This window comes from Cydia fagiglandana, chromosome 16, assembly GCF_963556715.1.
Source record: "Cydia fagiglandana chromosome 16, ilCydFagi1.1, whole genome shotgun sequence".
In the NCBI taxonomy this organism is placed as follows: Eukaryota; Metazoa; Arthropoda; class Insecta; order Lepidoptera; family Tortricidae; genus Cydia; species Cydia fagiglandana.
In genome coordinates, this window is record NC_085947.1 from 9,299,585 (window position 1) to 9,313,199 (window position 13,615).

Sequence of the window (13,615 nt, forward strand, 5' to 3'; positions counted from 1 at the left end):
CGTTATTCAACGTCTCCTTACATAGCAGCTTGGCTTTGTTCAGCAAGCTGGGAATCTTGGACAGTAGGCTGCCGTCGGCGATCACTGCGCACGGCTGCTCGGATTGGTCCAGATATTTCTACAAACAAAAGAGTTTTTAAAATAGGAACGCGTGGCAAAATTCACCGAATCGAGCGGGGTTTGAACTCGTGACATTTTGAAATACCGGTCAGGAGCTCTTACTAACCGAGTTATCTCGACCCTGATGAATCTTTTCATCAGATCACTCACACATTTTACTATTAGTGCCATGCATTAGATTAGAGTTTTACGTTTTAGTACGATGCATAACAAACGTAATGTTACATTACAAAAACCCAACCGTCACCAAGTGTTTTTTTTTTCTATTTAATATTTGTATAAATATTTTTTCTGGCCTCCGGCCGGATATCGTCAACTTTCAGCTCGAATCAGAATCTTTTTATTTGTGATGCGCTAAACAAAGTTGCCGCTTTCTGGCTCCGTCAAACAGAAATAAACAAGGAAACCTCAGGCCGAGGCGAAGCAGAGACATTTCTTACTTTACTGGAGAATATTTTCACGGATTTTTTTATTGGGAGGATTCCACAATTTCCACATGCACTAATTAACAACCGGGTGATTAGCTGAGCATTAATCTAATCTAACTCAAGTAAATCCACCACCTAACTACGATGACAACTAGCCAACACCCATTCTAACTACGATGACGACTACCCAACACCCATTCTAACTACGATGACGACTACCCAACACCCATTCTAACTACGATGACAACTACCCAACACCGATGCGAATATGTTTATTTGAGGTTACCTGAATAAGCTGCGAAAAACAAAATGAGTGTTAGTACGTATTGAGATGAGATTATTGACATGGCTTATGGTTATTGAGATGAAATGAAATGACATAAAATATTTATATAGGTTTAATTTATTAGTGATGCTGATGGATGAATTGATGATAATACATATTTTACCATTGAGTCTAGTTAAGTCGACAATGAAAGTCAAGTGATTACGCTGTGATAAGTCATTGTTGTCATCAAAGATGTTTTGACCCTCATGAGAATGAAGTTGGTTATTGCATTGTTTAAAAGCAGCTGATTAATGAAATCCCATCAAATACATGTTAATATTATGACGCGTATAAGTTTAAGCTTCCCTCTTAGTCATAGATAAAGAGAGACAAAGGCCGCGTAAACTGTTACAACATAATGAAGCTAAGTACCGTAAAACGGGGTGAAAAGACACGATTTTCAACTTCAAGGACGATTTTCGCCAATAACTCAAATGATAAAAGTAAAAATTTTGATATCATTTTTCTTGTCATTCAATCTTGGTTAGTTCTTCAATTTTGAATTTGTGGAATAAACTTAAGCCTACCCAATTCAGAGAAAATGAAAGAAAACTACCTGTTTTTTCCATTTCCTTAAAACGGGGTCGATAGACACAAGAAAGGGGTGAATAGAAATATTAAGTTTTAGCTGTCATAGGCATCGAATTTGGTCATTATTATGTTGATACTCTATTGGCAAATGGTATATATATCTGTTAAACAGCTATTTGACACAAAATTATTTTTTGTGTCTTTTAACCCCCAAGGCGTGTCTTTACACCCCTTTCTTGTATCTAATCACCCCCTATGGCGTAACTACTCACCCCCATGCGTGTCCATTGACCCCTTTATCACGTAAAATTGCTTGTTATTAGTTTTTTGCAAATAAAATGCTTCATTATAGAGAAAATTTGTGATATTATTTATAATTTAGGTACTACAGATACTATATTACCAGGATAGCTAACTTTTACTTAGTTAATGTCAAAATATTTACCGCTAGAACAAAGTTCAGACAGGCTTCATTTCTTACCTCGGCGAGACTTTACTTTAGAGTCAAAAATATCTAAGTAGGCAGTTTGATTATGTTCCTTTGGTATCAATGTAGAGAATAAATAGTGTACTATATATGCATTCCAAATAATCTAATTTTAGAGATGTACGTTTTTAAATATAACAACTTGAAAGAAAATGTTCAAAATTTCTCTATTTACCCCGCGATTTCTGTTGACCCCGTTTTACGGTAGGTGGCGTTGTAAGTACTAACCTTTAACAACCTAACTGTCACAACATTTATGGCGCCGTACAGTACAGTCAGCAGAAGAAGTTGCTAAGCGGGCGAGGTGTTCAAAATGACCTTGACACGCTCTTATATATTCTTTTAACAATAACGTCGCGTCAAGATCAATTTGAACACCTCGCCCGCTTAGCAACTTCTGCTGCTGACTGTACCATCTACTGGAGTTTTCAAATTTGCGTCCAGCATATTTTACAGTATTTTAGTTATATAAGTAGGATCACCTTACCTTAATATTTCTAGCCATAACAACATAGTTCTGTGTGTCGATCATATAAGCCCCGCCAGTCGGGTTGACGCCCGTGGTCCTCTTCGGGCGGTCCCAGATACCGACGTGGTCGACCCCCGAATCGTTCGATTTATCAACTAGGCATGATACCACGCTTTCTTTTAGCACGTTCTGAAATATAAGGTATGACTATTGGGTCATTTCTGTTATACAATTAAATACCTAGCAAAATGTCGCTCGTTGGATTTTTTTATTTAACTTTATTGCATATAAAAGGAGTACGACAGATGGACTATTCGGTTCATAGAAGAAATTAAATCACAAGCTATAATGGCTATAATTAAAAACTTCAGGTCACCGTTATTGCGCTTGTCTTCGGCTCGTGGATGCTAAAAGGATATTTAGTACATAGATATATATGACGTTTTCAACTTAAAGCCACATTGTAGGTTGTCGATAAGGTAGATTTCAAATTGAAGCTTTATGGAAATAGCGCCTTTAAGGGTTCTCATTGACAACCGACAATGAGTACCCTTTTGGTTGAAAACGAAATGTATTATGTACGTACAGTCGCCATCAGATATATCGGAGCGGCCAAGGTGGTCACAATATCTGAACAAGCACTCTAACGCCTTGACAATAGAGGCGTGCTCAGATATTTGTGAGCACCTTGGCCGCTCCGATATATCTGATGGCGACTGTACGTAACAGTAGGTAAGTACAGTCGCCATCAGATATATCGGAGCGGCCAAGGTGGTCACAATATCTGAACAAGCACTCTAACGCCTTGACAATAGAGGCGTGCTCAGATATTTGTGAGCACCTTGGCCGCTCCGATATATCTGATGGCGACTGTACGTAACAGTAGGTAAGTACAGTCGCCATCAGATATATCGGAGCGGCCAAGGTGGTCACAATATCTGAACAAGCACTCTAACGCCTTGACAATAGAGGCGTGCTCAGATATTTGTGAGCACCTTGGCCGCTCCGATATATCTGATGGCGACTGTACGTAACAGTAGGTAAGTACAGTCGCCATCAGATATATCGGAGCGGCCAAGGTGGTCACAATATCTGAACAAGCACTCTAACGCCTTGACAATAGAGGCGTGCTCAGATATTTGTGAACACCTTGGCCGCTCCGATATATCTGATGGCGACTGTACTATCCACGTGCTGTAACGTGACATGACACTTTGATAGCAACGATCCGTCGAAGGCGAGAAACATGCAGTTGGATTGAGCTGGAGCGAGGCTAAAGCGCCAGCAGAAAGGCGTGGTAAAAACTTTTGAAAATAACTAAGGCTCAAAGACAAACATTAAAAGACTCAACTACTAACCTCAAACTCTTTAGTGTGCTTATGCAGAGCCTTGTGTGCTTTATCCACCGTGTCCTTCACGCTCCAGTAACTAAGGTCTCGGTCCCATGAGCAGATCTTCACGAAGTCTCGAAGTTTCTTCTCAATTGGCGCCCGCTTTTCCTTTATTTGTGCGGCGACTTGGGGGGCGAATTGAGCGTAGTAGTTGTATGTGTTCCAGAATATCGATAGAAGTTCATCTGGAATAGAGCATTTATGTCGAAGTTATACACGATATTAAATTAGGCAGTGATCAAAAATATCGTTCTTAGGCACAAGGCTAATTTAAATAACAAATTAATTAGGTATATTAAAAAAACGGGATATATGAGCGATGAGCGTTAACAAAAACAGCTATGGCAACATTTATTACAGTAGCAACCAACCCACTCAATTTTTATTAGTGTTAAGTACATGAGTAAAAGCCGTAAAGTTAAACGAACAGATATAATAACCCCGAATCTTCTTCTAATCGCCGCTTTTTGGCCCACAGTGGACGTTTTAGGTTATTTGTCATGTTAAAATAATCATAAAATGCTAGCTATTCTATATCTATTAGGTATAAAATTAAATGACTCACCTCGCCTCTGACTCCGCTCAAAGTGCACCAGATGGCAGTGATACACATACAGTATATCCAGCCTGACTTCATACTCCGCCAAGTTGGACGTCTCCATAAAGTCCTTCAATACTTTGATAACCCTCTCCGCCGGCAGCGGGTCTGCCGAGTCATCCAAGTACGAGTTGATGACCGAGTACACGTAGAACCAGTATTTGTGGGCTTCGGATTGTTTCCTAGAACAATGCCGAGTATAATATACAACATCTCACAATGTTTATCCAATTGACCAACTATAGAGTCAGAGCAGGAGCAGAGCGCGCACGGATGCGTGTGCGCGTGCGCTAAAATGTTAGAACCGCGTAACCGTCACGAAAGTGGTGTGCCGCGTCTCATAAGGATCTGTATGTTACAACGCACACGCACTCGGTGTACACAGGCCTTAATCCAAAGATCAAGGTGCCTAATTGAAGTCAGAAATTAAAACTTAAAAACTGTTTAGGTTATGTTCCGTACTTTACAAAAATGCAACAAGTCGAAAAACTCATCCTAATCGATCGAGAATTTAATTGAACCTTTAGTTAGAATTATATTTTCTTTACTCGGTAAGGTAAACGTACTAGTGCTCGACATGCTAATGCCCAATAGATGACACCTTGCTGTCACCTCTATTGACGATGACTTAAGTTTCAAGATGACATGTACTGGGACCGCGTCAAGCACCAGTACATTTACCTTAATACGAGTTAATAATGGTAAATAATGTAAATATGGTTAAATATTTAAAACGATAACAATTTTTCTACTTAAAACCACATTGTCGGTTATTTAAAAAGCGGCCAAGTGCGAGTCGAACTCGCCCATGAAGGGTTCCGTAACAGCAAGTAACACAATAAAATTGCGGTTTACGGTTTATGACGTATTAAAAAAAACTACTTACCAAATCTTGTTCAAACCAATTTTCGGTGGAAGTTTGCATGGTAATGTACATCATATATTTTTTTTAGTTTTATCATACTCTTATTTTAGAAGTTACAGGGGGGGGGACACACATTTTACAACTTTGGAAGTGTTTCTCGCGCAAACTATTCAGTTTAGAAGAAAATGATATTAGAAACCTCAATATCATTTTTGAAGACCTATCCATAGATACCCCACACGTATGGGTTCTAAGAAAAAATTTTTTTTGAGTTTCAGTTCTATGTATGGGGAACCCTAAAAATTTATTGTTTTTTTTCTATTTTTGTATGAGAATCTTAATGCGGTTCACAGAATACATCTACTTACCGAGTTTCAACTAGTGCTTATAGTTTCGGAACAAAGTGGCTGTGACATACGGACGGACAGACAGACAGACAGACAGACATGACGAATCTATAAGGGTTCTGTTTTTTGCCATTTGGCTACGGAACCCTAAAAAGCGTCAGTGCACTTGAATTTTTAGTCGCTATTGGCGACACGTGCACGAGTTGCAGCCGCCGCGAGCACTCGAGCCTGAGGAAGGACCCCCGACGGGCCCGAAACATGTCGCCAATAGCGACTAAAAATTCAAGTGAGTGAAACCGTTGTCGTATAAACAATTTAAAATATGTCTCACGAAAGTTTAATATCGAGCGTCAGTGCACTTATACATAGACAACCGAAAATAAGTTTCCCCTTTGCTTGCACGTCTCGCAACCTTAAAAACCCTTCATAACTAAAATTATAACTCAATACCTGTGATACAAATTGTTAAGGCACTCCTTCCAATGCCCCATCTCCAGCTTTCTCCAGTTGATGATCTGCTGTCCAACTTCCAAAGATATATCAATCATGTTGTTCCCCTTATGTGCGTGTTTGTTCCACTCTTCGATCTTGTCGCGAAGCAACTCCAAACCGGTCAGAAAACGGGACACGGGACTGGTGACAGGGAAATTGAGTATTCTGTCCACTATTACGATTATCTGAAATTAAAGATATATCGCATTGTTATCCCTTTGAACGTAAGTTGATATGTCGTACCAAAGCGTCACACTCCGCACTCGCTCGCTAAGGTGATATGAATGAGCCAATATAAAACTTATTTCAAAGCAAGAAGACTACTTTTCAGGCGTACGCTATAAAGTAATAAGCGGTTTTGGTACGGTACGGTGGGCATTTATTCGTCGCCACGGTGTTAGGCGTTACGTGCGCCCAAGGTATAATTTTTGACATCAATACATAGGTTTGGCGTATTTAGGCCCAGTTGCACCAACCACATTTAATAGACTAATTAACATCAGACAGCAGTGAAGTATGAAGTTTCCTATACAAATAAATTTAGCGAATGCTTTGACGGTTTGGTGCAACCGACCCTTAATGTTGCACATCTTCCCATCTTTAACGCCACAACTGCCACAAGATGGTAAAAATAACGTACTGTAGTTAAGTACTTTTCTCAAAAAAGGACGGCAAACTCGACTTTGCCGTCTAAAAAATAGGTCGCGAAGCGCGTAGTTTATGGTCAGCCAAAAATTAACCCAAGGTCGTCCGTTTAAAACGAATCTTCAGCCTGCAAGTAGCTACTTCCGAGCCTCGACAATAATGTACTATTGGTGTTACAAAAAGACATTTAACTGATTACCGGAAGACCTTATCTCGTTGAAATAAGGTTTAAATTTGATTAGTTAACTATTTTACTTACGTCTTTTAGCGTCGGGAAGTCCGGCCACTGGTCAAGTAACGCATTCGTGCTCTCTTTGACTCGCCGAAGCAGTGGCAGACATTGCCTAGTTTCCGAAACCCATGGGAAATGGTAAAAGTCAATCTTATGGTTGCTCGACTCTGTAAAACACGTAAAGGCTATACATTGTTTACAAGTAAAAAAAACCGGGCAAGTACGAATCGGACTCGCGCACGAAGGGTTCCGTACCACAATGCAAAAAAAAACAAAAAAAAAGCAAAAAAAAAACGGTCACCCATCCAAGTACTGACCACTCCCGACGTTGCTTAACTTTGGTCAAAAATCACGTTTGTTGCATGGGAGCTCCATTTAAATCTTTATTTTGTTCTGTTTTTAGTATTTGTTGTTATAGCGGCAACAGAAATACATCATCTGTGAAAATTTCAACTGTCTAGCTATCACGGTTCGTGAGATACAGCCTGGTGACAGACAGACGGACGGACGGACAGCGAAGTCTTAGTAATAGGGTCCCGTTTTACCCTTTGGGTACGGAACCCTAAAAAAGCGTTCCTAAAAAATAATATGTATAATTTAACTTTAAAGTAGGTACCTACTTTACCCATAACTATGCCGTATGTGTGGTTTTCATAGCCAAAAATGTTATAAATATTTATTTAACCCTTTTCCAGGCATAGTGCAGTGCACCTAACGACCACATACGCGCCAATAGAATTTCAACCTTAGGAGTCCGATTTAAGGTTCATATTCGATTGGACTTTCGGGAAAAGTGACTTGTCATTAAATGAATCATCAAAGCTAATTTTAATGTATTTGAATTTTTTGGAAAAACCTTGTAGTTAGCCGGCCTGGAAAAAGGTTAAAAAAATCTTATAAAAGTCATCTATGCTTGCCATACTCACCAATGCCATCAATTTTCTCCTTAATCTGAGAAATAAGCACGATCAAGCCAGGTGTCATAGCACCTTCAAATTCAGCATCCAACGCCTCCCAAGCATTTGACATAACCCGGCTAAATATCGGATACCTTTGCACCAACGGACTGATGACATTATTGCCTACCATCCTCTTTGGAGGCGGTAACCATTCCGCCGAAGTCAAATTTCGAACGAAGTTTGAATGCCATTTGTAAATTAGCGAAACATCTTCGGAGCTTATGAGGTGTTTCGGTTTTTTGTCTGTTGGCGGTTTGAGTTTCTTTTGTTCTAAAGTTGGTGCTTTAAATTCGGCAAAGTCATGGTCAGAGTATGAAGGAAACATTTCTAAGATTTCTTGATACGCTTCTGTCTCTTCGTCTACGTCGTCGCATTTTGATCTGTAAAAATGAAAGGTTGAAAAAAATCCTGACCAAATAAAATAAAAACCACATAAAATAAAATAAACAAATAGACGGATTTCTCCAACTTTTAGATTTTTTTATTACCCTGATATAATGGCAAGTAATCGTAAGGCCCGCGTAATAGTACAGGTAAAACTTTTTAACCTGACCGTTTAGCACTTTTGAGGGCTTATCCAAACGGAGTAGTCATTAACAGGCGTTCCTCTCTGTCGAAAATAGGCGGCCAATGGTCATACACATTGTATGGACTGACGTTTATCTGACATGTCTATTTTTACGTTTAATACGTATACATTTGACGTGCACGCGCAAAAATCGACAGACTGTTTTGTACGGAAAATTACAGACAAGAAGGCGTCTCCGTTTGGTTATATCCTCCAAGGTTTAGCACTTGAGAGATTATCTTGTGAATAATGACATTGTTTTCTAAAGTTTAAAGCTACCTAGCGACCCAGCTATAACAAATAATAGCAAGTAACAAAAAATGCAGACAAATAGCTACCATCTTTTTTAATTCACAAGGTTGAAATTGCAATAGCACATTCGATAATAACACTTGAAACTTACGATATTACTTAAACGAAACTTTACACACATAGTCTTAAAGATCAAAATTTCTTAACGTTAACACTTACTTCGTAACATATAGTGCTTCGTCATCCTGTTTCTTCTTCTCAATGTCTTTCTGCTGCTTCTCCCAGGTCTTGACGATGCTATTCAGAGTCGTCATTACGCTGTTGACCGCCATACGGTCCGCACACTCGGCGGCCGTGCAGTACATTTTTATCTCTGACAGATTCATTTTTAAAATTCTGTGAAAGACATTGGTAATGATAATCTATTAATAAATGGCAAGGCCTTTTCTTCGTATTACTTCAATATCATTTAAAAATAAATACATAAAATAAAGTTCCTTTATACGTAAGTATAAGTATAGGTACTTACTCCATACACTCAGTCTCAACATCAAACGTGACACCATCAGCTGCTAAGATATTTCTGCTCAACAACTGCATAACGCTGGATGCCACGAATCTGTTCAAAAACTTCGCCTTCTCGTCTTTACTTGGAATATCATTCGGATACACCATCAAGTCATTGATCACTTCGTTCAGAATCGGCCCCTGCTCGATTTTAGTAACCAATTCTCTTATTAAGTCGCTCAACGATGTGACACTGTGTATGACTTCAGACACGGAACTTTGTAGCGGTATCGCCAAGTCTGGGAAGGCGTTGGAATACGAAGACTCGATTTTCTTGTAAAACGCGTTCACTGAATACAGCCACGAAGCGGTCTCTTTTAATACGGTTTGCGCTTGTTGCATCGATGTTTTGTTGGGTATATTGGTTTGTAAGATATGTAATAGTTCGCTACAAGTTCTTCGTAAGTTTGTTGACAGATCTGCTATCGATCTGGGGGCAAGCACTGATTTTGCGAAGTGTCGGCAATCCTACGGAATAATAATAAATTAGTATTAGCATCTAGTTCGCATAACATAAGTACCTATTACCACACTTAAAGATGCAATTGATCGATAATCGGTTGGTAGTTAGTCATCGTTAATTCATCGCTGTACAATTGAAGGGATGTTTTCAAAAACAACATAACTGACTACACTGGTTGACACCTGAAACGATTAACAATCTTCTTAAAAAAGTGTCAACCGCTCTAAGCAGTTATGTTGTTTTTGTAAACATCCCTTCAATTATTTTACAAACTTACCTTAGCAAAAACATTATACGACGGTTCCTTCGGCCTAAAGGTATTTCCTTCAGCGTATTTATGTATTTTAGCGCTTATGTCATCTCTTAGCTGTAATAAAACAGAGCAATAGGGATGTACTTTCTCTAAGCCCTTCCTCTTTTCACTGTCTCTGTCATAACTCTCAACTGACACATCAGAAGCCTTTTCAATAAGATTGTTCTCTGAGACACTTCCTGATACTAGCCCATGCATGTAGTAAGCGCTTAGCAGGGCTTCAAATACTTCTATATCCTCTTCTATGTATTTCACTTTTAGTTTGTACTTTTCTACTTGGTCTACTGGATTTACTTCAGACATTATTTTGACCATAATCAGACCTGTTAATAGTGAGAGCTCAGCCGTTAGAACTTTTATTTTAGTTTTTTCAATAGAAGATTTTAGGTTTTGGTTGAGGCTTTGCTGTAGTGTTATGAACACCCTGTTTGTTTCCCCAATCATCTCGGTTAGCGCGGGGTGATCTTTTAAATAATCTTGGAGCGTGGCGTATGACTTATCAGATTGCTTTGAGAATATAATCGATTGTAAGAAGAACATCAGTTGTTCATATTTCCTCATTTCGAATAGAGCGTCGGTTTTTCTAAAAAAAAATGAACATACTACACTTATACTGCAAAACGTAATTCAAGACCAAAAAAAGTAAGAAAATGTTGCGACTTTTTACTAGCGCGTCTTGTATTTATTTAAAAATAAGTAAATAAAAGTACATTTTTAAATCGTAGGAGTAAAATTACTAATAGAATTTACTATATTACAAACAAATTATTGCAGTGGCAACATTGTCTTACTTTTTTTGGTCTTGAATTACGTTTTGCAGTTTAGTAACAATGAAAATTAGTATACTTTGTATTGGCATAAGAACTTCTAGTATAGTTTATTATATGTTTGTAATATAGACGGCGTGCCAAATTATATGTACTTACATTTTCATGGAGGTAGTAGTACCCAACGTGCCAATATTTTTCCATACAACATTCAGTAACGTGCCTAGTAGTCTTGAATATTCTTCTCTATCTTGCAGCGCTACTGTTTCATACGCAAGTAAATGACGTGAACCTGCAAATTTAAAATCATTTAGTTTACGTCCCGACGAGCAGAGCCACGAATTTAACAATGTAGTATCGATGTACATTAGTTTGTTAATAAAACACACTCGATCTAACACACTGAGTGTTGGAAAGTCCAACAGAAGTAATTTCTTTTTACATTTGTCTATGCTCTTGTTCTATCTTTGAATTATGTTGGCATGTGAACGAGATTAACACTTCACATTACCACCTAAATATGTGCTTATCATAATTGTGCTTTTATATTCAGTATATTATTGTGACTACAAGACGGTTTTACTTCTTTCCCTACGGAACCAGCTCACTCCACCTCCACCGCTGAACACTGAGGACACATTGGCGCGCGGGACGATATAAGTAACTTCAATTTCAAATTGTCATTTCACATAAATGAAGACATGAATATACTAACTCTTAACTGGCCATTCCTGGATCTCTTACATTAACGTTACAATTTGGCAGTTAAATCGTATGTAGACATGATACATAGTTTTTGCTAATTACCCGAGTTCTCAACCGTAGTCAGCTTCTGCACATAGTAGGGCAGCAGTGGTAGATTCGTGGACACCCTCTTCGTGTTGGTCGGGATCAGTTCTAAATCATCTTCGGAATTAGCATTCTGCACTTTGAGGAACAGCAGTGGGTATAGAGCAGGCGAATTGACCAGCGCTTTGTAAAATTCATCCCAGAATTTTGCAGGGAGTGATGATATTCTAAAAACAAAAATACTTAGGAATACAAATAGAATATAAAAGTCACATTGCTTAGATTTGCAGGCGTTAAAATCCTCAGCATTTAAAAAAGCGGAGAGACAGTGAGACATACAAGTACAAATCATTTTTTACCTGAGGTTCAACATGTCCTGATTTCCACTGCACAATTTTTCTACGATCTGCAGAAGATTTAAGAGTGCTGGTGGAAATCCTTTGGTTACTTTTGCTAAATTCGTCAGGTTTGTCAAAATGCTTGCCAAATCTTGTATTTTATCCGCTTTTATGTTCTCTCCTTGAGACAGCTTGTAGATCAAATCTATGAAATGTATCTTCAAAATGTTTAAAACTCTTTGAATGACATATGCATTTACAGGTAGCAGTTGGACTTCTAAGCCTACTTTAGCATTTTTGGACGCTTCTAGCACTTTCGTGATATTTTCCTGTATTGTTATCAAAGCTGTGCTATCAGGAATGTCTAGTGAGAAACTTATGTCCGTTGAAGCACTCGCATCTAGAACCAGCTTCGAAGCCTGTGCTTCAATAGGCTGATTCATATCTAAGGAGACTTGTTTATAAATATCCGTCCTAGCTACAGCCAAATCAAACTCATCCTCATTTTCATATAGTTTAGGCTGACCTTTGACCTTTCGCAATTTCTTGCTCAGTTTAGCAATATCAGTGTTGTCTTGGTCGTTATACAACATCGCCTTAGTTTCTCTTTCAAACTTTTCTCGAAAACTATGCTTTGGTGGCAACATGCCGAAAAGTTGTCCCATCAAATGTTTCTGAACCCATTTACTGTGCATGTAAAGCAAGGGCACTATGTCTTCTTTCAACAAAGGTGTTCTTTTGTTTTTCTTCATCACAAATATCGGCAGCGAACACGCCTTTAAGAATCGGTTTCTCCAATTTAAAATATGAATTATTTTACACACTGTTTCATCGTCTAAGGAATCTTGTACTTCCTTGATTAATTTTCTAAAATACTCGTCAATTATTTCCGTGTATTTTTTGCAGTGCTTTAGAATGGGGTATTCAACGAAGTCATCGGTCAATGCTCCGGTTGCTACCGCTTTCGAATAATCGATGGCGGAAAAGTTGTTATCAGGCAAGTTCCTTTTATTTAAAGCCTTCCACAGTTCATCGTAAAGGGTTACCGACTTCATATTCGCAACCGTGATTTCGTCTTCGTCGAGCTGTTGGGATTCTGGGTAAAACCTCCTGGATGTCTCAGAATGATTCTTTAAAGCCTTTCCAGCAGCGAAGGCCACTTCATTGAATAGGCGAGTTAAGTCTTCATTCCCATTGTATTTGTTATTTAAACTTTCTTGTATTAAAGCATGTAAAATTTGAATGCTTCCCTCGGTGCATTTTTGGTATGTGGTAAAAACGCTTGCTAGTAATGCCAAGTCTGCTCCTTTATGAGTTGATTGTTGGATAGCAGGATAAGCAATTTGTTTAGCGAGTTCGTTTGTCGAATTTGAGCATAAGCCTTTAACAGTTAACGTATGGCTGGTGTCTTTTGTTCCAAACGCATTGTATTCTTCATTACTTATTCTTTGTTCTAAAGCCTTTAGCATATTGTTTTTCATTTCAGCCAGTGATGTGTTGATATTGGAAGTAAAATCGCCTCCGCCTCTCGGTTTGATGTAAACATCGGCAAAGCTGTTAAGGAGTGCCATCTCGCGGGGAACGCCTCTAACTATTTGCTGCCACGTAAGATAAGCAGCTTGGAGTAAATGGGAGATTGTTGGACGTTCTAAACCTGCAAAATATA

The 13,615-nt window shown here is 38.6% G+C and overlaps 1 protein-coding gene and 1 long non-coding RNA gene across 2 annotated transcripts in view; one reads left to right on the forward strand and one right to left on the reverse strand.

Moving 5' to 3' along the window:
* The window catches only part of LOC134671931 (midasin), a 42,574-nt gene that overhangs the window by 18,394 nt on the left and 10,565 nt on the right, over nucleotides 1-13,615 (reverse strand). Inside the window, exons 11-22 of the mRNA XM_063529799.1 lie at nucleotides 11,971-13,603; nucleotides 11,630-11,838; nucleotides 10,982-11,114; nucleotides 10,020-10,638; nucleotides 9,242-9,747; nucleotides 8,932-9,108; nucleotides 7,860-8,272; nucleotides 6,961-7,100; nucleotides 6,015-6,241; nucleotides 4,320-4,534; nucleotides 3,722-3,939; nucleotides 2,382-2,552 (exon numbers count right to left, since the gene is read on the reverse strand). Of these exons, the coding sequence (XP_063385869.1) occupies nucleotides 2,382-2,552; nucleotides 3,722-3,939; nucleotides 4,320-4,534; nucleotides 6,015-6,241; nucleotides 6,961-7,100; nucleotides 7,860-8,272; nucleotides 8,932-9,108; nucleotides 9,242-9,747; nucleotides 10,020-10,638; nucleotides 10,982-11,114; nucleotides 11,630-11,838; nucleotides 11,971-13,603 (4,661 nt within the window). The remainder of the gene's footprint in view (nucleotides 1-2,381; nucleotides 2,553-3,721; nucleotides 3,940-4,319; nucleotides 4,535-6,014; nucleotides 6,242-6,960; nucleotides 7,101-7,859; nucleotides 8,273-8,931; nucleotides 9,109-9,241; nucleotides 9,748-10,019; nucleotides 10,639-10,981; nucleotides 11,115-11,629; nucleotides 11,839-11,970; nucleotides 13,604-13,615) is intronic.
* The window catches only part of LOC134671955 (uncharacterized), a 346,096-nt gene continuing 337,696 nt past the window's right edge, over nucleotides 5,216-13,615 (forward strand). The window contains exon 1 of the long non-coding RNA XR_010099288.1: nucleotides 5,216-5,367. This is a non-coding gene — a long non-coding RNA (uncharacterized LOC134671955). The remainder of the gene's footprint in view (nucleotides 5,368-13,615) is intronic.